The sequence below is a fragment of the Onychomys torridus genome, chromosome 15 (assembly GCF_903995425.1).
Source record: "Onychomys torridus chromosome 15, mOncTor1.1, whole genome shotgun sequence".
Taxonomy (NCBI): Eukaryota; Metazoa; Chordata; class Mammalia; order Rodentia; family Cricetidae; genus Onychomys; species Onychomys torridus.
The window spans coordinates 18965089-18992134 of record NC_050457.1 but is presented as its reverse complement, the minus strand read 5'-3'; the positions used below and the strand labels follow the sequence as shown (position 1 = coordinate 18992134).

The window sequence follows — 27046 nt, the reverse complement described above, 5'->3', positions numbered from 1 at the left end:
TCAGCCCGGAACTAGAGCGCTTCGGCTTGGTTCTCCAGTCCCGGTAGAGCTCCGCTCTCCCGGCTTCTCCGAGGCTGTCACCAGGAAGGGTGTCCGAGCTCCCAGCCGGGCGGGCTCAGCTTCGTCCCCTCGCTTGTTGCCCCGTTCGCCGACTTCGGGGAGACATGGCCGGGGCCCGTCGCGGCAGGCCGGGCGTGAGGCCGCCTCTCGCAGCCCGCGCGTTCCCGTGGCCCCTGGGCCGGCGATCACCCGTGTCGGCGTGAGCAGCCCCGCGGGCCCCGCGCTCACGGCCGCATGGCCTCCGAGGAGCCGTCGCCGCCCTCGTCGCCGCCCGCCTCTCCCGAGCCGGAGCTGGCGCAGCTACGGCGGAAGGTGGAGAAGTTGGAGCGCGAGCTGCGGAGCTGCAAGCGGCACGTGCGGGAGGTGGAGAAGCTGCTGCATCACACGGAGCGGCTGTACCAGAGCGCCGAGAGCAATAACCAGGAACTCCGCACGCAGGTGCGCGGTCCGCCTCAGCCCCGAGCCCCGCCAGTGCCTCCCCGGCTGGAGCCAGAGCTTCTCCATGGAGTCTTTGAAATCAATAAAGCCTAGAGATGTTAAAGAACCCCTCCCTCACCCCCCAGTGCCTTTGGAGCCAGCTGAACAGTGCAAGCCAGTTGGTGTGGACAAACTGTCTCGGGGCAGGCGTGGATGAACTCCAGCATGGGCTTCATGGTCTTGATTTCCAGTCCCACTGGCAATGGGCGCGTTTATTTATTTTTCTTCTAGGTCATGTTTGAGTTGTTTTGGTTGAGACCAAGGCTCACTTGGGCCTTGAACTCGCTGTGTAAAGGAGGATGACCTTGAAGTTCAACTTTTCAATCCTCTGCCTCCACTTCCCAAGTGCTGGGATTGTGGGCTTACCCACTCCGATTTGGGATTTTCGACACGGAATTTCACTCTGTAGTCAGCCTGGCTTAGATCTCAGAATGTAGACCGACCAAGATTGACCCAAATTCGTGGTAATCCGGTCTCATCCCCCAAGGCTGGGATTTTAGGCACAAAACAATACCCACTCCAGCCTTTTGAGTTTGCTTAAGGCTGAACTTAGAATCCCATCTCACATCTTGAGCACCTCAGTTGCTTATGAGATCTGGCTGATAATAGCATGCAGCAGAGAAGGTTAAAACCAAGAACACAATTTTTCACATTATTGAACATACTCCATGTGTAGGGTGGTCAGAGATATCCTCTTGAGATCACTTGTAGAGAGGTAAACCTGTCTTTCTTACAGATAACTAGGAGTGTGTTTCATTTTCATAATACATAGTAAGGATAAATACTAGACAGTGATGCTTAAAAAATTATACATTTTTAGTTTGACCATTGAATAGTTGCATTTTATCCTAACAAGTTATTTCCAGATACTTAATTTCAGTTTAATGGTTAATAAAACTACATCTCCAGGCTAGATACTGAAATGTCATCAAACGTTGCCATACTTGTGGAGTGTGTGTGTGTGTATGTGTGTGTGTTTGGTATATTCCTACCTGTGTGCACATGGAGGCCAGAGAGAGACAATAGGTGGCCTCTTGTTCTTATTCCTTCAAGAGAGGGTCTCTTCCTGTACCAGGACCTGACTTTTATTTTTTGCTAGTCTGGCAGCACACAATCCTCGGGGATCCTCCTGGCTCCACCACCCACAGTTCTGGGGTTACAGATATCTTGGAGACCAAGCCAGCTTATTCTGTGGTGCTGGGAAACAAACTCAGGACTTTGTGGGTTTAACAACAAGTGTTCCTAACCACTAATCCACTCTCTCTCCAGTCCCTGATAATACTATTCCTAAACGAGCTCAGAAAATAACTGCTGGGTGGAAATGACTTCTGTACCCATTGTTTAGAGTTACATTTGTAGCCTAGAAGTTTTAGGCTCTTTTGGGCAGTGTAGAGAGACGAGTGAGAGAGAGAGAGAGAGAGAGACAGGGAGGGAGAGAGAGAGAGAGAGAGAGAGAGAGAGAGAGAGAGAGAGGGAGAGAGAGAGAGAGAGAAAGAAAGAGAGACAGAAACAGTGGAAGTCATTAGGAGAGTGCTTGTAAGCAGAAAACCCTGGGTTGGATTCCCAACACCTCCCTCCCCCAGTTAAATAATAATAGTGGTAATAATAATAGCCTAAAAGTAGAGAAAGTCTTGCGTTTTGCTGATAGTTCTAACTACCTTCTAGTCAGCACTCCCTACTAGGAGGGTGGAGTGTGGTTATCTGTCATCCCAAATCTTTGAATAAGTTTTCTTTGGAGCAGTAAATAGAGGATGACCTAATAGAAAGCCATACTATGTACTGGTTTGGGGATTCACAAGCCTTTTGCAAGTTACTTTGTCTCTTAAGCTATTTCATGTGTAACATTGACATCAGGACAACTAATTTGGTAAGGCTGTGTAAATATGATGTTACTCAAAGTTCCTGTGTAAATGTGGTAGACACTAAGTATTCCAGTTGATAGCAGCAATGGCGGCAGTCTGCACCAGGGCAAGGCTCTCTGCCTCCTAGGGTCAGGAGTGAATGAGGGATGAATCTGAGAACCAGTGCCTCTGAACACTTTTCGCTACTTTGTTTTCTCGGCCTGGTTCCAATCCTGGTAGTAAGAGCAGACCTCTCGATTCATAGAGTGCCTAGGTAAACCTGTATGTAACTACTCTCGTGGCCTTTTCTGGGTTTAAGCTTGCTTTTCTGGGTTTAAGCTTAAATATTTAGAAGCTTTTTCATTGTTTTCTTTTGTAAAGCACAAATGGGGATCCTGTCAGACTGAGGTGAGGTACCTGGACTGAGGCAGTTCTTGTCCACTCGTGGGCACGTCCACCCTGTTGCCCTGGCCTGCACAGCATCTTTCTTTGGTGCCTCAGTGCACAGAGCACACAGAGGAACGATGATGCCACCTCTGTTGAGTTGTCTGGTCCATTCTCCTGTAGTTATTCAGTGATAAGAGCAGAGAGGAGACAGTACATAGCACATATAAATAGCATTGCTATATTTAAGTAGATAACTCCTAGTTAGCATGTGGTGGTAGAAGATTCAGTTCAGGTGGACACGTGTCATTTTAAAGCAAGAGCTGTCGGCCTTTGAGACTATGAGAATAAACCTTTTGTTTTGTTTTTGTCCATGCTAGGGGTAGAACTTGCCTGTATTTGAACTGTATGTAGTTGGGCTTTTCTTTCTACAGTACTGGAGACTGAGCCTAGGACCTTATGATCACTGGGCAAGTGTCCGCCACTGAGCTCCGTTGATAGATTTTTGGAGGGGTATTTTGAATGGTTTCCCTTGTTTTGTTTTGTTTTGTTTTGTTGTTTTAGACAGGCTGGTCTCACCTGTCTGGCTACATCAATCACTTGCTGGAATGAAAGGTGTGCACCACCATGCCCAACTATGATTTGGGAGTTTTCCTAGGAATACGAAAACATCCCTGAATGGGTCACAGTGGCATGCACAGGTTGTCTATCTGGGAGGTTGAAGCAAGAAGATTATTTGAGCTTGCGAGTTCACTATCAGCCTGCTGTGCAAAATAAAGAGATCTGTGTTAAAAAGGAAGGAGAAAGCGGGGGTGATGGAGATGAGGAAAGCCAAAAGCGAAGCCTGAGCTTGTGAACAGTTAGTTGTAGGGTTTCTGAAAAGGAACTGGCTGCTTTGGGCACAGGTCTAAAAGTCCTACTAAGAAAAATGCCTCACAGTGTCATGAGAATGATAGGGAGTGCTGTGTGTATCATTGGATTGCTTTGTGGTCTATTTTTCCTAAAGCTTTGTTTCCCCTCAGGTAGAAGAACTCAGTAAAATACTGCATTGTGGGAGAAAAGAAGGTAATACGAAGTCGGATGTAGAAGTACAGACAGAGGACCAAGCTCCGTGGTCAATTTCAGGTATTCCGTGTCTAGTGGGCATGCACTAGTACCCTTAGAACATTCATACTTGCTCAAGCGGTGTTTCTTTACAAATAAAAGACAAAATACATAAATATGAAGAATCTAATAATATTGATTTCTTTCTACATCACTTGGTTATTTTTCTTTTTGTCAATTTATGGGTGGCAAAATAGAAATGTATTATCTTTGTAATTTCTTTAATGTTTGTGTATGTTTTCAGTGCTGTACTAAGTATTCTGTTCTTGTTGCTTGAGTTAGGTTCTCAGTTTGGAGCTAGAGCTAGCCTGGGACTTGCTTGGTAGCTAGCCCAGGTTGGCTTCATTTGTATCAACTTTCTACCTCAGGCTCTCTAACACTGGGAAAATCCCCTTTACCCCACCTCACTGATCATACTTAATAATTCTATAAGTCAGTAAGTCACCTTCTTTTTTTGTTTTTGTTTTTGCTTTTGCTTTCTTCTTTCTTTTCTTTTTTTAAATCTGGTCTTGGCCTTGTGGCCAGATTTAATAGATGCTGTTTTGCGTTTGATACTCAGGGTTTCAGTGGGTGCTATTTTCGTGTTTGCCACTCAGGGTTTACAATTAACAATGGAACTTCTTCCACGCATCTATCAGCTGTGTCTTTCTTTTTTCTACAGATTATTATTATCAGACATATTATAATGATGATAGTCTTCCCCGTAAAGAGACAGAACTGTCTGCACAGCAGAGTCAGTATGTTCAAGCTCCTACTAAAGACGAGTCACAAGTAGACAGTGATAGTTATGCTGGTCCTGATGGAACAGAATGTGTTAAATGTGGACAAGAGGACCACTTCACCTCTGACTCACAGGTAATAAAAGGCCCAGGAATTTAAACTTAAATTGCCATTATAGACAAAGACGGGATTCCTTGATACACACTACAATGCACATAGGAGTTATAAATAGTCTTATTTATGATTATGCAAAGAGTATCAGTTTTGTTTTGTCTTTTGAAATAAAAGTTTTTCTTTGTTGCTCAGGTTGGCCTTGAACCCCTGAACTCAAGTTGTCCTGCCTCAGCCTCCTGGGTATTGGTTTGTATCAATACATTCAGCTACAATTTCAAAAAAAAAGAACTAGGAATGTATTTATAGTTGTGACTATTTTTGTGTTTATGATTACATGAACTAAAGGACTAGTTGTCAGTCTATTTTAACTCAGTCCATAAACCTTGGAGCTCAGGAGGATGACCCAGGAGGTTAAGGTGCTTGTTAATACAAGCCTGGCAGCCTAAGTTCAGGGGTTTTTTTTGTTTTTGTTTTTGTTTGTTTTTTGTTTTTTCGAGACAGGGTTTCCCTGTAGCTTTGGAGCCTGTCCTGGACTAGCTTTGTAGACTAGGCTGGCCTCGAACTCACAGAGATCCACCTGCCTCTGCCTCTGCCTCCCGAGTGCTGAGATTACAGGCGTGTGCCACCACCGCCTGGCTGTTCATCTGTTTGGTTCTTTTTTTTTAAGATTTATTTATTTATTATGTATACATTACGGATGGTTGTGAGCCACCATGTGGGTGCTGGGAATTGAACTCAGGACCTCTGGAAGAGCAGAGGGGTGCACTTAACCCCTGAGCCATCTCTCCAGCCCCACTGAGTTCAGTTCTTAACCCTGGAACCTCCTTAAAGGCAGAAGGAGAGAACCGAGACCACACGTTTTCTCTGACCTCCCAGGACAGCAAAATCAACAAAGAGAAAAAACTCAGAGCCAGGGTTAAATTGAAAAACCCTTGACAACGTTTTTGAAAATGGTTCAGATTGTAACTTCTGACCGTGTGTTTCCATTACGAACGGGAAACACACTGAAACAGCGCTCTAAGTCCTGGCTGGCCCTTTGAGGCTTGCTAGCGTCCCTTGGCTGATCTGTGTCCACAGGAGAGTGCGTCCGCCTTGGCAGCCGAGGGCGCCGCCTTGGAAGGGGCCTCGCTCGCCGAAAGCTTGCGAGCCGCCGCCGAAGCCGCTGTGTCGCAGACCGGCTTTACGTATGACGAGAACACGGGATTGTATTTTGACCACAGCACTGGTTTCTATTATGATTCTGTAAGTGTCTTTTTGTACTTTTAATGCCGCACTGTTGCAGTATCAGCCCAGGCTGAAGGAAAAAAGTAAGAATTGGCATTTAAAAATGATGCTTGAGGGCTGATGAGTGGGCTTCCATCCTGAACTTCTTTCTTCCCACGGTCTTGTCTGTTAATGATGGAGTCTGTGGTCGTTTTTTAAAAAATTGGTTGACTATAACTGGAGCTACCCTTCATTTCAGGGATTTCTGTTTCTCAGTGTTTCATTCCCCTTGCTCATTTTCCTCCATCTTCTGAACTTGCACCTCCAATTTTCTAATAAGAAAGAAATAGAAAATGAATGAAGCTGGTTGTTTACCAGTTGCTTACGCTTTAGCCACCCGCCCCAAATTTCCTTAGTTTTATTATTAAACACTGAAAGTCAAGATTTTCTCGTAGTGTTAGAGGTTTGGGTTTTCGCACCAGGACACTGACTTCGTTTGCAGCCCTCTGGTCTGTGTCTTAGTTTTCATGCCTTCAAAACAGCTTCTTCCACCTTGTTGTTACTGTGGTCAGTTGAACCATATGGAATTGCTCTTCCTTAAAGCCAAACACCATAAACAATGGCAGTCACTTGATGCAATTGAGATTAATTTCTTTCTCACCAGGAAAACAGAACAGACCCTAAATGATAAAATATTTTTGAGTATTTAAAGCTATTTTTTTCAAATTCACTATCTTGTGAAAATACTGTAGTTAGTAAAACAAACGTATTCACTGTATTGGAATATATTTGACAATTTTGTGTATTTTTCTGTTTTGTGTCATTATACATGAATAAAACTTATGTTTTTGACTTTGAAAGGAAAACCAACTGTACTATGATCCTTCCACTGGGATTTATTACTACTGTGATGTGGAAAGTGGTCGATACCAATTTCATTCTCGAGTAGATTTACAGCCTTACCAGACCTCTAGCGCAAAACTGAGCAAAGATAAAAAACTGAAGAGGAGAAGAAAGGAGCCAGGTCTTTGTGCAGCAAATGGTGAAAAGGTAACGCTTTCGTAATTTTTAATTTTACAGTGTCTTAGTATCATTAAATGATGTAAACATCATTCTGAAGAAAAAGAAAATCAGTCTTTATCTTTGTATTTTAAATATCCATTAAGGTATGAGAGTCTAAAAACTAAGGAAGATTTCAATGAAACAGATATTTTTTCTCAAACTCAGTCACTAGAAGTAGGTATTTTGTAAATTTGAAGGCAATAGCTTTACGATATATGAAATGGTTTACATTGTTTATTGTATGGTTTCTCATTCACAGAAGAAAAACAATTTGCATATTGGCACAGATTCAATATTCTTCATCAAGTAATTTCTCACCTATTAAACTGCAAACTTAAAAATGCATTTTTGGTAAATATGGAATGAGGTACATTTTAGGGTTGAAAGGGTTTTTTGTTTTGTTTTAAATGATTTCTTGTTTCTGTATTTAAATGTACATTGTGTGTGTGTGTGTGTGTGTCTATGTGTGTGTGCGCGCGCGCGCATATGCACGTGCGCACAAATGGGCATGCCTGTGTATGCAGAGGCCAGAGGAAGGGACCAGGTTCTCTGGAGCTGGAGTTAATAGTTGGTTATGAGTGGATGTAGGTGCTGGGAAGGACACTTGGGGCCACTGCAAGCTCTTGTAAGTGCTGAGCCATCTGTTGTTTCAGTTTAGTTTTGTTTTGGGGAAGAGGTTGACTTTATCAATAACCATAAAGATGGTTTATTTTCCTTAGGTGGAGAACATAATTCTAGTAATTTATATTTCAAAATCAAAACAAAAGACAATTTCTTTGCATAATTAACACAGCCATATGTATAAGAAATGGGGGGGGGGGAAGGACCTGGTATGTACCTTAGTATTGGAGAGCTTATGTTACATATGCAAGGCCCTGGGCTTGATCCTTGGCATTTCAGAAATCATGTCAGGTGTGGAAAAAATTTAAGTCTAATGGAGTGAGACTTTGGTTCATTCAGAACATGATGACATAGCTGGGCAGTGGTGGTACACACCTTTAACCCAGCACTCAGGAGGCAGAGGCAGGCAGATCTCTATGAGTTCGAGGCCAGCCTGTTCTACAGAGTGAGTTCCAGGACAGCCAGGGATACACAGAGAAACCCTACCTTGAAAACATCAAAACAAAACAAAACAAAACAAACAAAAAGAACATGTAAAGGGAAGTAAAATTATATATGAAGACTGAAGGGAATTTTAAAATCTCTTAGGCTACCATGGTGATTAGCATGTTAGTCCAGCGCTTCTCTTATTTCTGCTCCCTGAACGGCTGAGGTAGGTGCTGTGTGGCAACAAGCGTGTTGGCTGTACTGACATTGTTTGAATTGTGTGCTTTGGAAACTTTATCTCTTTTTTTTTCTTAACCCAAAGAAATTTACTTAAAATAATAAATTCTATCAACACTTGGAATTAAGATTCTGTTGGGCTTATTGTCTGTCCTTGATGTGTTTTCTCCCTGGAATAGAAAAGTATGTTAGTGAACGACTAAGAACCACTTTGGGAATCTCCATTGTAGTGACTTGTTCCCATTACTAGAGTCTAAACTTTGAAGGGCAGGATTGAAAAAGCCCTCTTCCTAGCAGGAAGAGGATGTGAGAGGTAGCTGAAAAGCATCCAATTACTGCCCTTCCTTTAAGATACTCTTGAGCCCACTTCTTACAGATGAGGATGTGTGGAAGGAACGCAACAGGGCTAGGCATTGGGAAACTATTTCTATACACAGACACACAGACACACAGATGTGTTTCATTGTCCACATGTAAGGACCCTTTCTAAGACCCTATACCAGGAAATCCCTTATCAAAAGCACCTCCAACAATTTCATTATTTTCTTTCTTCCAAAAAGGGGTGATGATGATGATAAATGGAAGACTGGAACGTGCTTTTCAAAGTGTAGACAGAGTTAAGGAGACACTTTTGATCGAATTTACATGGCCCGTAAAGCTCCTCATAGCTTTTGAGCTCCTTGCCCTTGTTTTTCCCTTGGTGGGTTTGTATTGCTGAGAGTGTATATAGTTAATCACACTGCAGATATTCAGCCTGTCTCCAAACTCTGTTCATGCTGCTGTTCAAAATATGCTCTCCTGTTTTATTAAGTTACATGTGAACTCACTTGTTACATGTGTCATGGCAGAAAGAGGAATGGAGTGTCACATCCCAAAGGGAAAAGAGCAATTACTCTGTGCCTCTTCTCAGTTTAAACAATATAGTGTCTGCTGTGCAGAACGGGGCCTGTAGTCAGTGATGGTGTTGTTTGTCATGTGTACTGCAAATTGAACCCAGGACCTTGTGCATATTACTCACACATCTCACTGCTGAGCTATATCCCTGTTCCGTGTATTATATATTCTTTGAAAGTCACTATGAGAATAAAGTTTTGTTACGACCCCAAAAAGCACGTAATGCACATGTTCATTGGCTTGATTTGGTCATTCATTCTATACAGAGTTTCAAATGTGCTTAATACAAATACATACTTTTAATTTGTTAATTAAAAATAGTTTGTTCATTTTTCATAAAGCATACCAAAATTAGTAACAAAAGGTCTATGGTAGACAGGTTGAACTTTTAGAATTAAAGGCACATGAATAGCTCATTTGTATTTTAAACGGTGCGTTTTCAGTGCAGCTAACTCTAAAATGTTTGGTTTTGGCAAAACCTCAGTTTTGATAATATTGATTATTTAAAGTCATGTGTACTGCAAATTGAACCCAAGACGTGTTGTTTACTAAAATATTTCTGTGTTTTATTTATGTTGTCTTATTTAAAAACTCAGACCGTTGGAGTTGATACACTCTAGTTTCACTCCGTTCAATAAGGGAGCCACTAGCCGCATGTGACTGTGGACGAAGTGAAGGTCCTATAGAGGAGGACATTCTGTATGTACAAGATTTTGAAGTCTTATTACAAAATGAATATACATCTTTTTAAGTTTTTAAATATGACTGTTACAAAATTTAAAAGTATAAATAGGAGTTACATTGTAATTTTTATTATATAGCTTTCTTACAGGCTATTACATAAGCCACATAATAGGTGAGGGGGCCTGGGCTGGGAATATTGGGGCCTTCCTTGCGAATAAATGGAGGGCTGTGGAGCATCTAGCACTTGGATATTGGTCCCATGTGATGCTTTGCTGGGTATCAATACGGAATGTCATGTTCTAAGAGTAATAGTGTCATGAAGCAGGATCAGCAGGTACAGATTCCTGCTCTGCTGCTGTCCTGCATCCTCCCTGAATCAATGGGATTTCATACAGTGCTGTATGATGGGGATGTCGTCACTCACTTATTTCCTGCTTTCCTCTGTCTAGGATTTGAGTTCAGAAGACCAGAAAGTCTGCAGCGTTGAATTTATAAACTGCAGTGAGGAAGACAGTTCTGCCAATCTGAAAAAGAAGGCCAGAATAGACGCTCCCCACAGAAGTAGTCCCTTACGGCCCACTGTTGCAGTTAGTGGAGACACTGGAGAGTCTCCTGGTGATGATAACTCGGCCTCATCCAAGGATGAGAAAGTTAGAGAGAGTGAGAGTGAGCCAGAGGAAGGTGAGATCACAGACTCTCAGAGCGAGGGTAGTTACGGTGAAGATAGTACCAGTGCGCACGAGGAGTCCGCGGAAGAGCCGGAGGGTGAAGGTACGTGAGAAAACAGTGCACTCCGGTCACCGCAGGGCAGGACTGCTGAGAGCCAGCTGAGTGGAGGACTGACAGGCAGGCACACTGGTCATTTCCTTGACACCGGAGATTGTAAGAACGTCCGTGACAGTTCTCAGAAGGCAGGTCATGAGAAGACAATCACCATTAGACAGAAAAGTAAACTCTCTCAGTCTAATGTATGCTAAGGCTGGCTCTTTATGATGGGCTTTTGTAGTCGAACAGGAAAAAGTAATTGCTGTTAAAAGCAGAGCTCATGAAGTCACTTGCATAGGTATTAGGGTCATTCTAACATTTTAACTTGATAGGGAGATGCAAACACTATTTTATAATTCCAGTAAATGAGTTAAATTTGTTCTCTAATAATAGTCATAATAATAAATCATATATATATACACACATATATATGTACACACACACACACACACACACACACACACACAGACACAGCAGAATTTAAGTAGTTTTTGTTTGTTGCTATACTGGGTATTGAACCCAGGACCTGAACCTGTGCTGGGCCATAGTCTACTATGAGTTCTGACCAGTGAAATTTTAGTTATCTGTGTGAAAATTAATTTTCTTCTTTTTTTTTTTTTTTTTTTTTTTGTTTTTTGTTTTTTGTGAGGTAGAGTTTCTTTGTGTAGCCCTGGCTTTCCTGGAACTTGCTCTGTAAACCAGGCTGCCCTCAAACTCAGATCCACCTGTCTCTGCTTCCCTAGTGCTGGGGTTAAAGGTATACACAACCAACCTCTCAATGAAAAATTAATTTTCATAGCGCTTAAATGAATGTTTGCCCACCTCTTGTCTTGGTAGATGAAGAAAAGATTTGGCCCCCCTGTATTCGTGTGATTGTTATTAGATCTCCAGTGTTACAGACGGGCTCACTGTTCATCATCACAGCTGTCAACCCAGCCACCATTGGGAGGTAAGGATGCTTCATAAGGTTGTGTATTTCAAAATGGTGGATGAGCAGTATTGTTCTGTGTGCTCTGGAAACAAAAAAGACGAAAACAGGATCTTCTATCATAAGAAAGCACAGTTACACTAGAAACTGATGTAAACAAACACTGTGTGGAAGCATGCAAACTCGAGTGTGTCAGTGAGGGCAATCCACAGCTAGAAGTGCTGTGCGAGACCTCCATTTCAACATCTTGTAAAAACATACCCACCCTGTCATTGTCACTGCTGTGTTTCTCCGTGTTCCCCAATCACTAAAGTCACGTTGCTTACTGTTGCAGAGAAAAGGATATGGAGCATACTCTCAGAATCCCTGAAGTTGGTGTCAGTAAGGTAAGACCATTCCCCTCAGTGATAGCCCTAGAGGGGAAAAGCCGTGTGTGTGTGTGTGTGTGTGTGTGTGTGTGTGTGTGTGTGTGTTTGTGCTCATGTCCTTAGCTTGTATTCCAGTGCTTGGTAAGCTAAGAGTTTGGGAACAGCCTTGTACATAGTGAGTTCTGAATCAGCCTAGGCTACATAACAAGATCTTCTTATATAGAGAAACAAAACACAAAAGGAACCCAAAATTTGAGTAGAAAACTTGACTTCTATTTAATAAGAAGGTTAATAGTGTAGTAATACTCACGAAGGAAGTACCTATTTGTTTCTTGCAACGTTTGAGAAAAAGATTCTTTTTTTTTTTTTAAGATTTATTTATTTATTATGTATACAGTATTCTGTCTGCACATATCCCTGCAGACCAGAAGAGGGCACCAGATCTCATTACAGGTGGTTATGAGCCACCATGTGGTTGCTGGGAGTTGAACTCAGGACCTTTGGAAGAGTAGTCAGTGTTCTTAACCTCTGAGCCATCTCTCCAGCCCGAGAAAAAGATTCTTTATCGCAGTTTAAAAATTATGGGGCTTTTGGGTTTGGTTTAAAGCAGGGTCTCTTGTAGCCCAGGCCAGCCTCAAACTCACTAAGTAGCAGAGTCTAGCCTTAAACTCCTGATCCTCCTACATCTACCTAAGTACTATATATGTAGGCAGGGGTCCCCATGCCTGGCCAGGATTTTTGTTGTGTTTTGTTTTGTGACAAGGTCTTCCTCCCCTTGTTCCTAGGCTGCCCAGGTAATCTGGCCTCAGCTTCCTGAATTAGTGGGAACATAGGTGTGTATCACCACACCTGGTTAATTATGTCCTTTTTATGTCTGAAGCAGGAGTTACAAAACATGGATTTAATTTAACGTAATAAATAGTAAATAGTGAAAAGTTAACACATCTATTGAGTGAAGTAAATATGCTACGTTTTGTTTCAATTGAAAGAGAAATCCAACCCCTATTCCAAGCAGTTGCTTTGAATTCAGATGTTTTACCACCCACGGACAATCTAGCCTTTTCTACCTCAGGACTCCGTTTCCCCTTTTCTCAGACTTTCAGTGGCTTCATGTTGTAACAACAAAAAGCTGAGTTTTGCAACAACCAATTGCAGCTTTAAAACAGAGGGGAAGGGTTAGCTTCTGGGACGTTCTTCATGCTGTGCGTTTCTAGTTCCGTTTTTACTGTCTCTCTGGAAGTGTTGAAAATTGAAACCACAGCTGTGTGAATAGTGGGCAGGCATCTACCCCTACAACTCCCAACTTTATTTTTACTTAATGGAGTAATGTGAGCCTTACAGAGATGTCCTAGGAGTTTTGTGTATTAAAAATGGAATTTATGCTGGGTGGTGGTGGTGCACACCTTTAATCCCAGCACTTGGGAGGCAGAGGCAGGCGGATCTCTGTGAGTTCGAGGCCAGCCTGGTCTTCATAGTGCGGTCCAGGACAGCCAGGGCTACAAAGAGAAACCCTGTCTTAAAAATCTTACACAAAAGAATGGAATTATTTCCTGTTATTATTCGGAAAGGCTTCCCCTGCATACTCATTTAGAAGCAGGAAACCCTCCTCATCTACCCTGATCATTTACTTTGTGTCTCCAAAGTCCACCCTGTGACTTTCCTGTAAAGAATCCCTTTCCCACCTCTCAGCTAGGCAGAAATGCAGGTAGCTGTGTGCTCAGTTTCTTGCTTTTGTTTGGTGTTAAAGTGACATTCTCTAGTAGGTAGATAATCTAGGAAATATGAAGCTGATAGCACATACTACTTATTCCCAGGTAGATGAAATCTGTATAGTCATTCTAAAATCTTTCAATTTACCATGAAAGAAAACAGAAACAAATACTTGAGCATTGAAAAGAAGGCTTTATGAGTTTTAAGAAAAATAGTAAAATTCACACAGAGGTCATTTTGACTCAGTTTGAAGCTTATGTATGAGTTAAACACATTAAAAAGGCAGACAATGATGGCCACCACAAAACTATGACAGGATGTATTTACATTTTACAAATGTATTTTCTCTAACCCCATTGTGATGTCAGTAGAGCAGTGAGTCAAAGAAACAGTCTGTTCACCTTGGAGAGAGTGTCATGGCTAACGTGAAAAGCCATCTACTCTTTAGAGCAATATACACAATACAAATGTGAAGCCAACTAACGACTTCCCCCCAAGTGCCCGCCTTGAGAGGATTTTTATCAGGGTTCAGAACAGATGCTACAAGTGGCTGAGGACACTAATCTGAGGGATAGCAAATGAATCTAAGCACACTGGGTTCTCTAGTCCATTCACTTTATTCTTCTAGGTCAATTCTATCTGCACAGTTTCTTTTCTGTTCCCTTAATTAGCTCCTCTCGGTCCCTCCTGCTGTTCTCTTATGTCTACCTCGTTCTTTCCATCTCCGTCCTCATCTTTGTTCTCCTCCATCCATCCTCCCCGTGCTCTCAGAGAACCAGTTTATATACCCACACAGTAATTCTTTGGTAAAGCAATGCGAGGCTTGAAGTTTTCACGGTCGCAGAGAGAGGTGATAAGGACCCACACATAAAGCAATAATTGTCAGCTTCCAATTACAACCCCAAAGGGGAGTGACTAAAGGGGAGTCCTCTGGTAGGGCCAACTAAAGGCTAAGATCAATTAGGGAATTTATGTGCTCAAACTATAGTCTAGAAATGGCTAGGTAGAATGTTAGGGGTCAGTGAGTCACAAGGAAGTAAACTCTCTTTGGTGACACTTTTCCCGATCATCCCGGCTGCCGCTGCTTTCTGATAGGGAGGGGGACGTATGTTAGGTGGCTAAGCAACCTGTGTCAGAGCGTGTAGTTTTTGGTTAGTAAAAGCACTTTCACTCAGAGTAATTGCTGAGGAGAAAATCTAGGAACAGCACCTGGCTGAGGAGGAATAAAAACTGAATTTGCACAAGGAAGAAGCTTGGCACCTATCACCTGCCTGGCCTTGGAGGCAATCTCCTTCAGTCAGTGGGAAGTAACTGCCTTAACTCAGTAACTAGCAAATGGCTCAAACATCATCCCAGGAATGTGAGCAGTAAATCTCTTAAGTTAGGGTCTTGTGTAAGTAACCTGGGGTGAAGGTAAGGGGTTGAGGATTTAATTGTTAGTGGTTATTTTCTCTTATCTGTGAGATGAGCTAATGTTTATGTGCAGTTTTGTCCAAAAAAAAGTATCTTTGCTAAAATACTTTTGTCTGGAAAGTGGCCCTGGCCAGATTTATGTTAATGAACAATAAACACAGCTGGGGACAGCTGTCCAATTACCCCAAATGTATAGGGAAAGTTGTGCCCACTATTGAGATGCAACTGTGAGATCACATGTACACATAACATGGAGATGCACAGTAAATGGGGAGAATCATGGCTGTTGTTGCACAAGAAGTTTATAACAAGAAACAGTCAGTTCATTGAAAAGGCAGTAATCCCATAATGCCTTGCATGATGGTTTCCTCTAACAGAACCCTTGGTTCTGATAGTTGACCTTCTGAACTCCAGTTGTCATTGCTGTATCCTCTCACGGACTTTCGCTACCAGCGGCTTTCGATAGCCAACATTGAGTTTTTATTCACATGTATTAAAAATGATTCCTATTGGAAGCACAGTTTAGAAGAGTGTTTTTGGAATAAGATCTGGCAGTGTGAAAAGACTTGAAACCATTGAACACTTTTCTAAAGTTACCCTGGAGAGTCTTGATAAGACAGGCAGAGGAGCTCAAGTGGCTAGTAAATACTAAGCCAAGGTTCTCGGGACTGGAGAGGCGGCTCAGCAGTTAGGGGCACAAGGTGTTAGAGGACTTGAGCACCTGTATCAGGTGACTCACCGCACCTGTTCCGCTAGCCCTAGGGGACATGACCCCTCGGACTTTGGGCACCTGCACAGACCCACACACAGACCTACACACATATGCATAATTAGGAATATTAAAGGAAGCCTTTTAGAAAAAGATTTTCAGTAGACGTTGGAGAAACTCAAAATCAGTGGCAAAACTTTATTACACATTTGTAGAGTCATAGAAATTTTAAATTCTGACAAGAACCAGATTTGGTCGAGGATATATACGTGTGTGTGTGTGTGTGTGTGTGTGTGTGTGTGTGTGTGTGTGTTATTTTATTTTATTTTTTTTTGGTTGTTTGGTTTTGTTTTGTGTACCCCTGGCTGTCCTGGAACTTACTCTGTAGACCAAGCTCAGAGATCCACCTGCCTCTGCCTCCTAAGTGCTGGGATTAAAGGTGTGCACCACCACAGTGGGAATATAATTGATACATCCATTTTGGAAAGTAGTATGGCGGTATTTATTTAGTTTAAGATTAGAAATTTGCATAGAGGACCAGCTGAAGGCAAGATGGCTCATTAAGTTAACGTGCTTGCTGCAAGCCTGACAGCCTGAGTTTGATCCCTAGAACCCATGGTGGCAGGAGAGACCAACCCCACAAGTGGTCCTGTGACTCTACAAATGCACCCTGGCACGCCCATGCCCTGAAATGCCCAATGTACACCCAGGGTACCCCATATACGCACATACATACAAAACAAATAAATGAAAAATTAATTTAAGTACATTTGCTTATAGTGATTCGACAGTTCTATATCTTTCTCCAAGAAACAGCTGGATTGTGTGCAGATACTGTACACACAAAAAGGCTCAGAGCAGGTTTTTTAGTTTTAAAAAGCATATGTGTTTTACTTGAATGTATGTCTGTATACTGTAATCGGAGTTCTCTTTGGGCTGTCAGCTCATAAATAACGACACGGAGACTTATTATCAATTATGAAATCTCAGCCTTAGCTCAGGTTTGTCTCACTAGCTCTTTATAACTTAAATTAATCTGTTTAAATCAACCTACATTTTACCATGTGGCTTTTTACCTTTCTTTCATTGTGTATATCCAATTCCATGTCTCGTTGGCATCTCCTCTGAGCCTTGAATATCTCCTATTTCCTCTCTCTGCCAAAAAGTCCTGCCTATGCCTCCTGCCTAGTATTGGCCATTCAGCTCTTTATTAAACCAGTCACAGCAATATATCTTCACACAGTGCACAAATATCCCACAAGAGTGTGTCACTTAGGTACCTGATATGCACAAAGGCCAGGAGAAGGTGATGATTTCCTGGAACTGGAGTTACAGGTGTGTAAGCCTCAGGTGTAGATGAACTGCCTCATGGGGCTGGGAATCAAACTCTGGTCTCCTGGAAAAGCAGCCAGTGCTCTTAACCACTGAGCCACCTCTCCAGCCTGACCACAGCAATATTCTTAAAGATAGTAGCACCCTAGAGAGTCTAGATATCCAGTTTTAGAAGCACTAACTGTGTGGTTATTCATGTAACAGAATGACAGAGTCCAGTTGTGCCCTCTCCTTGGACAAGCTACATGGTGTAATGCTAAACCCACGAAGCAGAGCTGCAGGATAGAGGACTGAAGGGCAGTCCTGTGTCCTGACGATCTGGAGAACCTGCTTCCTTGAGAATTGAGTGTTTCAAGTCAGTTTGCATTGAGAATTATAATGATTTTAAATAGATAGTGCTTATGTTCAAATTGTATGTATGGTATAATCTTACCTACATTTTAAAAAATTCAATTACAAATGAAAATTTGTAAAAAATAGGGGCAGGATATATACACATTTTTCATCATAGCTAAAGGTGGAAGTATAGCCTCCATATTTTTGCCAGAGACTGTAATAATTTGTATTCAGGAAAAAGCATTAAGGGAAGTAGCAGTGAAATGATCAGAGACTGACCCACACCAGTGCATGACAGTGGAGTCAGCTCTGCTGAGAGCATGCAGTGCTGTGTAATTGATGAGAGACTGACCCACACCAGTGCATGACAGTGGAGTCAGCTCTGCTGAGAGCATGCAGTGCTGTGTAATTCTTGGTTGCTTTTCTTGAAGTTTCACGCAGAAATTTATTTTGACCATGACCTGCAAAGCTACGTCCTTGTGGATCAGGGCAGCCAGAACGGGACCGTTGTCAATGGGAAGCAGATTCTTCAGGTGAGTGACTGTGTACTGGTCACCTTTGCTTCCTGGTCATTCATTATAGATGGCATTTGGTTCAGATCAGAGTTCAAACCCAAATGTGTGTCTTGGTTGGAAATTTCCAGAAAAGGGTAGAAAAAATATTTAGTAGATGTCGGTCTGTTGGGCTTTGGCTTCTAATTATGTCTCTATTGCTGTTTAAATATGAATGTATCATAAAGCTTATTTATATTACATATTGTTTTAAAAATATTTGTGTGTGTACGTGCATGCATGTGAGGTCATAGACAGCTTCGTGGAGTCATTTCTCCCAGCTGAGCCATCTCACTGGCCCAGGACTGAATATTCATAGAAGCAGGTTTGGCGGCCCTCTTTCCTGTGTGCTACTGTGAATGTAGCTCAGGTTCCTCCTGCATATCCAGCAGATGCTCTTCCTCTGAGGGACCATTCAGCATCCTGACCTGCCCTCTGTGCCCCTTTCTTGTCTTAAAAAAAAAAAATAATGCTCACCTGGGAATTTGCTGAAAACCAAATACCCTGATAAAGCAACTCTGGGAAGGAAGGGAACCGCCTGCCAATCCTGGGGAGGAAGGCAGGGTTGTGAACAGGTGGTCATGTTCTGTTAGACTTCAGGAAGTATATATGCCACAGTGTGCCTGGAAGTCACTCTGAACTGTATATGCCATGGTGTGCCCAGAGGCGATAAGCAGTTCTAGATCAAGAAAGGCTGAGAGGTGGCTCAGTGGTTAAGAGTGCTCACTGCAATCATGAGGACCAGAGTTGTGATCCCAGTGCCCATGTAACAAGTTACACACCCACCTGAGCTCTGCCTCTAAGCAATCTTAACCCCTCTTTACACACACACACACACACACACACACACACACACACACACACATACACACACACACACACACACACACACACGTACATACACACATGTACATACATACAACACGTACATACATACACACACGCACACACACATGCACATATGCACGCGTGCATATACAGACAAAATTTTTTTTAAAGAAGAAAGGCAGTTGCCTCTTAACATGTAACTCTCTTCTGATTATATGTTTTGCTAATAGATTAAAGTCCAGAGTGGGCTGGTGGGTAAGAAAATTGGTGAGTTTTGATAAGATCAAAATTGTAAGTAGCTTTTGGGGAATACTGTAAGGACTGTGGGATTGATCCCGGAGTTTGGTTCAGGGTAAGTACATATTCTACCACTATTGTCATGTTTTCACAGTCCATCCACCAAGTTGTGAAAGTGTGCATGTGTCTCCTTTTCTGAGCTGTTGTTGTTATCATCAGATATCTCTTACCATAGACACAGTGTAACCAGGTATTTCTCTTTCATTAAAAATTTCTCCTCTAGCCCAAAACTAAAAGTGACCCTTACGTCCTTGAACACGGTGATGAGGTGAGGATCGGGGAGACTGTGTTGTCTTTTCACATCCACCCTGGCAGCGAGACCTGTGATGGCTGTGAGCCAGGGCAGGTCAGAGCTCACCTGCGCCTCGACAGGAAAGACGAGCCTTTCGGTACGTGAGCCACTGAGTGTGGGGTCACGATGCTTTTCAGAACACTTCCATTCACTGAGTGTTTAAAATGCACAGTGGCCCTTCCCTCCCCACCACCGAGCCCCGCCCCCACCCTTCCTGTGGCTGCCATGTGGGCCAAGATGGGTGAATGTCCCGGCTTGTGTCTAGTGATGTGGTGTTGTAAACAAGGCCCACTTCAGTGCGTAGTACTGTAAGGCGAGAAGGACTCACGTGCGGGCTGCCTCCACTCAAAGTCCTTCTAGAAACTGTAGTGTTTAATTGGCTTCAAATAATGGGTTTCCAGAAGGGGTTTCCATACATCCTTAGTTTGGCTAACCCACATTCCAACCCCTTCCTCTTCTCCCATCCACACTTAAACATTGAACCCTTCTTTCTTCTGAGACAGGGTTTCTCTGTGTAGTTTTGCACCTATCCTGGAACTCGCTCTGTAGCCCAGGCTGGCCTCGAACTCACAGAGATCTGTGCCCCGCCCCCACCTACCCCCCCAGCGTGTGCTGTAACCCTTCTTTCACATCACGTGTGCTCCACCTTGCTTTCCACCCTCTCTCCTGGGCCCCCTGGGCCTTCCTGATCCTGCAGACACTCCAGCTTAATAGACACATGGGAAGTTTTCACATAGCAGCGTGAATATGTGACATTTTGTCCTTTTTTCTGGTCCTTGATTAGGTATCACAACATAATATTTTCTGCTTGCTGATAAATGCATAATAATAATGTGATATACACAATGGAACTTTATTCTATTAATGAAAAATAAGATTGTGAAATTTCCAGGAAAAATGGTTTGAACTAGAAAATATACTGAGATAAACTAGTATTTTTTAGTATTGATTTTCTATAAAGTCTATCATATTCAAACTCAGTTTTTCCTTTTAGTTGGTCCAGCATTAAGTAAGGAGGAAAAGGAGCTGGAAAGGAGGAAAGCACTAAAGAAAATACGGGTGAAGTATGGTCTGCAGGTAACAGCGTTGAATAGTATTCCATTGTTCAGTGTACTAAACACATTTTATATCATCAAGTACGATCTCCATGACTACTGACATCATTTCTGTAGTTCCGGTGTTTATAACTTAACCGCTGAGGTTGGAGTTGAAAAATGCAGTAGGTTACGTTGAAGTAGACAGTTCTGGTTTGCAGAAACCTTCATTAAAATGCTGAAGGGGCAGAGGATGCTGCATGCTGCTGCATAGCTGTGTGGACCGAAAGTGAGTCCGGAAGGAGACCCGTGTACTCATACAGAAAGCACTCGGGAGTCAGAGACAGGCAGATCTCTGTGAGTTCGAGGACAGCCTGGTCTACAGAGTGAGATCCAGACCAGTCAAGGGTACATAGCAAGATCTTGTCTCCAAAATAAATAAATAGATGAGGAAGTAAGATGAGTTAGAGAAAGGACGATAGTTCACTTGGTGAATATCCTTGCCCTGCCTGAAAGCATGTGGGCCTGAGTTTAGACCCCAGTACTCATCTGAGGGCCCGGGGTGGTGGCAGTGCATGTTGTGCCACACTGCAGAGGTGGGGCAGGAGGACCCCTGGAGCTGCTGTTCAGTCAGTCCGTTTGAGTCAGTTGACCCCTCTCAAAACCTAAGGTGGAGGACGGTTGAGGAGGACAGCTGATAGTCTGTACCTCTGACTCCACGTGCACATTCACATGCAAGTTTAAACAGAGATTTCTGAGGTGTCTAACACCAAAATCACAGCCCATGGGATAAAGAATATGAAGATAAACCATAGGCCAGGAAACACTTGTAAGTCACAAACCTGATGAGAGACTTCCTCCTGGAGTTGACAGCATGCTGAAAATGAGAGAACAGCTTATTTTAAAAACAGACTCGTAAAGAGCAGCACATACTCAGCCCTGTCTCCTTGGAGATGCTTATGACGAGGATGACGTGACTCATTCAGGGCCAGCCTGTGCTGCCGTGTGTAATAATTGTCTTTCTGTTGCTGTAGAAAATGCTAGCACCAAAAGCAGCTTAAGAACAGGGTTAGTCTAGCTTACAGTTCCAGAGAGACTGTCAACGTGGGAAAGGCAAGCATGGCGGCAGGACCAAGCAGCTGGTCACAAGGGGTGCTGAGAAGGAGAGCAGGAAATGGAGCAAAGTTATAAACTGAACGCCCTTCCATTGAAGCCACTGCCACACCTGTGTGCACCTTTACCATGAGCCTGCCAAACTGTGGTAGTTCTTTGGAGGCCTTAGAGAAAGGGGGAAATAGATGTTTTTCTCTCAATCCCAGGGGTTCGGGTCTTATTATTGTGTGTGCATGTGTATGGGCATGCCATCCACAGTGCCTCACGGAGGTCAGAGGACAGCTCTGTGAAGCTGGTGCTTGTCCATTTTGATGTGGGTTCTGGGGCTCAGGTCTCCAGGCCTGCATGGCAAGTGCCTTTCCCTGTGGAGAAAGCCATGAACACTAGTTCATACGACAGCAGAAAGGCCCGGACAGTTAGTGAAGAATGCACTGGATTCTCGGCATGTGACCTCCCTGTGCTGTCGTTTGTCTTGTGATGAGCGAAGATGGCATGACTAATAATGGGCGGCTCACACAGCCACCTGTTTCATTCATGACTGCAGAGGTCCCGTGGAGCCATGGTTACTAAACTGCAATTTCGTTTGCTTTCTTTTTTCTCAATCGATGGTTTGTGACTGTTAAGAATACAGAATATGAAGATGAAAAAGCATTGAAGAATCCAAAATATAAAGACAGAGCTGGAAAACGCAGAGAGCAGGTTGGAAGCGAAGGGACTTTCCAGAGAGATGATGCCCCTGCATCTGTTCACTCGTGAGTGTTGACTGACACCTCTGAGAGATTCCTTGTTACGTCTTCTTACCCAGTAGTTCTTTTCTCATGGTAAAGGGGCTTTGTTAATCAACATGAAAAATGTGGTTTTGAGGCCTGTAATATGACCACATTTTGTATGAAATTAGCTACATTTTTTTTTCATTCCAGTTTGAGTCAGATTGAATCTTCCATGCAGAAATGAAAATGATCGAATTGTGATTTTCTCCCTTGTTCCCACACTGTAGCACTTGTGCCAGGTTTAATTTATAATTACAGCTGCTGGTCACTTCCTTCACAGTGTGGAAGGGATGTTCTACTGTGCATGGAGTCAGGCGATGGACTGTAGATGCAGCAGGCAGCAGGGCAGACACATTAGAAAGAGAGCGCTGCTCATGCTGGACAGTAGGAAGATTTCAGTAGATTTAAATTAGAGATAAGGAAGAAGCGCCTGGGCCTGCTTCCTGTGGCGTATTATCAAAGAAGTAGAAAGTCATGAAGTACAAATTCAAGTCTCTCATTAGAAAAGCATCACACAGAGTGCAGGTAGGCCACAAAGGCTCCATTTCCCCCTTTTATTGGTTCATCCATATATAGAGAGAGTCATAGTGTTCTGTGCTGACTGTTCAACCTTGTGAGAGTGCACGTTTCATGGATACAAAGTGTCACTAACCTTTGACCTGTGCTAACTAACCTCTGCCCTGTTCTTCCCACAGTCAGTCACCGTCCTGACAGCAATAGCTTTGTTGATTCTGAAATGTTAAATGAATGGGCAGTACAGTATTCATACAGTCTGTAGTCTTCCATCCGGTGTGGCTCTGTTTGATGTTGCTTGTTTTCATTGCTGGAGAACGTGCTTTATGAATGGCCTCAGTTGGTCTGTGTGGACATCGAGTGCCTTATCCTTTGTTACCGTTAGGTTTGCTTGCTTATACATAAGCCATTAGGTGCATTTCTGTCAGGTAGCGTCTCTAGAGGAGAGTGTGTGTCCTCCACGTTAGGGGGTATTGTCAATTTTCTAAAGGAGCTGTACCGGTTATTTTTAGTGCATGACTTTATTGTACATATGTCCTTGAAAGTCTATAAACCAGTTGTCATCTTAATTCTCGTGTAGTGAAATCACAGATAGCAACAGAGGCCGGAAGATGCTGGAGAAGATGGGCTGGAAAGAGGGAGAGGGCCTGGGAAAGGACGGTGGAGGGATGAAAACGCCGGTAAGACTGGTTTTCTCTCGTTCATAAACTCTTTGACTGGACATTGTAGTAATAAGCCAGACATTGCCAGGCACCGGGGCTATAGTAGTAACCCGAAACAGACCTGATTAAGGCCTTTGTGTGTTCTCACTTAACACATGTGGGTTTGGGTTGATATTTTGTGCTTTGGAGAAGCCTTGTATAGAATTTTTTTCTTAAATCCAGACTATAAAAGTGTTATTTCCTGAATCAAAGGTTTTCTTGTGCTTTTTAGTTGTATGGGTCTTTAAGTTGTTTGCTTTACCATGTTGAGCATTAAAACCCAGGGCCTTGAGCGTGTTAGGCAAGCACTCTAACCAAGCTACCCTCAGTCCTTTTAATTGTTTTTGTTTTTCTTGATTTTTCGAGACAGGGTTTCTCTGTGTGGCTTTGTGCCTTTTCCTGGAACTCGCTTTGGAGACCAGGCTGGCCTTGAACTCACAGAGATCCACCTGGCTCTGCCTCCAGAGTGCTGGGATTAAAGGCGTGCGCCACCACCGCCCAGCCCTTTAAAAATTTGTAAACGACATTCTTACTGGTCTGGTACTGAACATTGCAGGAATAGTTGGTGTTAGTTTACACATAGGCAGATTCTGCATTAGCTGGAGAGACTATTAGGCTTAAGAGCCCCAGAGCTCTGTATGTACAGTACAGAGAACAATGTGTAGAAAACAGTGCATCCGTTAAATTCTGTAGTCCCAGAGTCGATGAGAGACAACGGTTATCTTTAACTCTCTTTCCATAAAGTAACCTTTGTAGTACTTGATATCTACCCAAACAGATGGACCACAGCATGAATTTGTGCCAGTTTTCTCCTTTCCATTGGAGCGTGATAGAAAGACTAGTTTTCTAATTAGAGTCTGAGTATGTATGAGCCTTATCACTGAGTCTTTGGGCATGTTTGAAGTTACATTGCTTGTGTAAGGGGAGGATGAGAAGAACCATTTTCAAGGGTGTCCTGTAGGTCCTGTAGATAGAGCTCTAAGCTTTACGCAAGGCACCGGTCTCTGGTAGCTTCCTAACATGAGAGGCCTTCACCTCCTGATGGGAAGGTAAACAGAAGTCAGATTCTCTTCATGGCTCTGTGTGCACAGCCCTGGACACCGAACCCATGCTTTGTACATGCTAGGCAGACCCTGCAGTGTCCAGTGCCTCCCAGGACTCCTCTGACCATCTTAGGGCTTAGTCCTTTTGTACATTTCTTGAGTGAGGCTAGGGCGGGGGTTTAAATGGTTCATGGCCTTTACTTTGGGTCAGAATGGACCATTCTGGTGTGTCCCTCCTGTGTCTGGACTGAGCAGTCTAGCTGTGAATGCAGCCTAAATAAAACATAAACTTACATAAAACAGAATAGGCTCTTTTGTTGTTCATTTTGGGGTAACTATTTCAGAGAGTAAACTTTGTAGATAAGAATATTCATCACAATTAAAAAGGACAAGCATAAAGGTTTGATCACAGCTGTTTAGGAACACGGTTTTTTTAATAGAGTCAACTGTACTTAGCTCTGTCAAGATCATGCAAACAAAATGTGCTTAAGCTCCATGGGAAATAGTACATGTATTCCTGTTTGTATTTATGTATTTGACGTGTTGTCTTTGGGTGAGCCTTTAATAAGTCAAAGAATTACAGGCAGATGTCTACACAGCTGTGGCACACGGCAGGTTTTGGTATGTTCGGTTCTAAAACAAGTCCTCTGTTCAACTTTCATAACAGATCCAGCTTCAGCTCCGACGGACACATGCAGGCTTGGGGACAGGGAAACCGTCCTCTGTTGATGATCTTCACTTTCTCCAGAATAAGAGCAAGAAAAACTGGGACAAAGCGAGAGAGAGGTTTGCAGAAAACTTCTCAGAAACCAAACCTCTGAAAGATGCAGCAGGGGCCATGCCGTGGGTGAAGGGGTCTGCAGAATGAAGGTCTGTCACAGGAAAAACTGGAGCTTTGAAAAGAGGAGAGTTTGAAAACTGTCATTGTAGACTTGGGTCCTCAAAAAGTCAGCAACAGGAGGGAACTCTTCAGATGGTCCCCTTGATTCACACACATATGAGGACGTGTGCTTTACAGCTTGTAGAGAGCATTTTAACTCAAGCAGGAGCGGAATGATCTCATGCAGGAAGTGGACGAAAGTACACAGAGCACAGGCAGAGCTTGTCAGATTGTTGTTTGTACTGTCATGTCCCACACCTGTAGAGGGTAATAGCCATGTGAGCAGAATTCAGACAACTGCTAATGACGTGAGTGGACGTTTGTCCTGTCTCTATGTGTTCACTGTTAGAAGATGTTTATAAAACAATTCTATGTGGATACTTGTTTACACCTTTTAGAACCTAGGGTTTTGTTTTTTTAAGTTGAGAAACCCTGAGTAGTGGAGCATAATTTTATCCTTGAAATAACTGCAGTAAATTGAACAACTGATGAGCAGGTGACATGTTATAGAAAATTAGTCTCAAACTGTTTTCTTCTGTGAAGAATGTTGATTTGTACTATATATTCAGCATTTGCCTTTGGGTTTTTCCTAGCTGATGAAATATTTGATATAGACAACTGGGTGCGTATTGGCATATTCAGTGTGCTAGCATTTTTAGTTTTGATAAATACCATTGCAGGCAATGGGGTTGTGCCAGAGAAACCTGACAACTAGTGCAGATGGATTATTTAGCCAAGGCTTCAAACACAAACATTTGTTGGAAATGTCTTCAAATGCAATAAAAAACAAAACAAAACAAAACAAAAAACCATTTTAAAAGACTTGATTTCTTGAATAAATGATTTAAACATATTAGTCTCCTTTGTATTTGCAACCAACCAGAATTGTCCCCTTTGCACTGGCAAACCAACGGCAGAAGGCAGAAGCCTCTGAGGGTGGCTGTCTTACACTGTTCAAAAGCCTTTGGGGGCCATTAATCCCAGCACTCGGGAGGCAGAGGCAGAAGCAGGCGGATCTCTGTGAGTTCAGGGCCAGCCTGGACTACAGAGTGAGTTCCAGGAAAGGTGCAAAGCTACATAGAGAAACCCTGTCTTGAAAAACCAAAAAAAAAAAAAAAGCCTTTGGGGGTCACTGTCTTATTTACCACCCTACACTTTTCACTGGGAAGTGAAAACTGGAATTGTCTCTCTTTTTTTGGCTGTAAGTATGAACTGTAGCTCCCCATCTGCAAAAAAAAAATGTCTTCAAGATTCAGAAGCATGTGCAGGAAATTCTGATAATGAAAGAGACACTGTCATGGAAACAGTTCACAATGAAAGCTTACCCGTGGAACTGAGGCTCTAGTGGTACAGGACATGTGGGGGTGGGCGTCGAGAAGTCAGTATGATTAAAGGTGAGAAGAAGGACCGATCCACAAGTCCCTAGAGGACTAGGGTGGCAGAATTTGGCCCTATGAGTCCTCATTTGGATAGTGTTTGTGCCCTTAAACACACACACACTCTCTCTCTCCACTTGGAGGCAGCAGGAATGCTCTGCATTATTTCCTCTAAACTAGAAATCAAAATTGATTTTTGGTGTTGGTTGCCTGAGTAGGTAACAGTAAGGCCTTGAGAACAGGTTTTGCTCCTGGTGGGT

General features: G+C 43.0%; 1 protein-coding gene across 1 annotated transcript; it reads left to right on the top strand.

Annotated features, from left to right (window-relative positions):
* Positions 1 to 26263, top strand: Aggf1 (angiogenic factor with G-patch and FHA domains 1). The gene is made up of 14 exons (XM_036207013.1): positions 1 to 498; positions 3785 to 3887; positions 4528 to 4721; positions 5778 to 5942; positions 6765 to 6953; positions 10277 to 10598; positions 11430 to 11541; positions 11855 to 11906; positions 17820 to 17921; positions 19288 to 19453; positions 20351 to 20433; positions 22128 to 22255; positions 23367 to 23466; positions 25198 to 26263. Exons 1-14 carry the CDS (start codon positions 295 to 297, stop codon positions 25396 to 25398), a joined length of 2121 nt encoding a protein of 706 aa, XP_036062906.1. The 5' UTR covers positions 1 to 294; the 3' UTR covers positions 25399 to 26263.
* The last annotated feature ends 783 nt before the right edge of the window (positions 26264 to 27046 follow it).

Bases quoted from the DNA above. Each gene is read 5' to 3' on its own strand.
- Aggf1 (XM_036207013.1), top strand. From the start codon at position 295: ATGGCCTCCGAGGAGCCGTCGCCGCCCTCGTCGCCGCCCGCCTCTCCC. The intron at 4,722-5,777 runs GTAATAAAAGGC...CTGTGTCCACAG, and splicing joins ACTTCACCTCTGACTCACAG to GAGAGTGCGTCCGCCTTGGC. The intron at 20,434-22,127 runs GTAACAGCGTTG...GTGACTGTTAAG, and splicing joins GGGTGAAGTATGGTCTGCAG to AATACAGAATATGAAGATGA.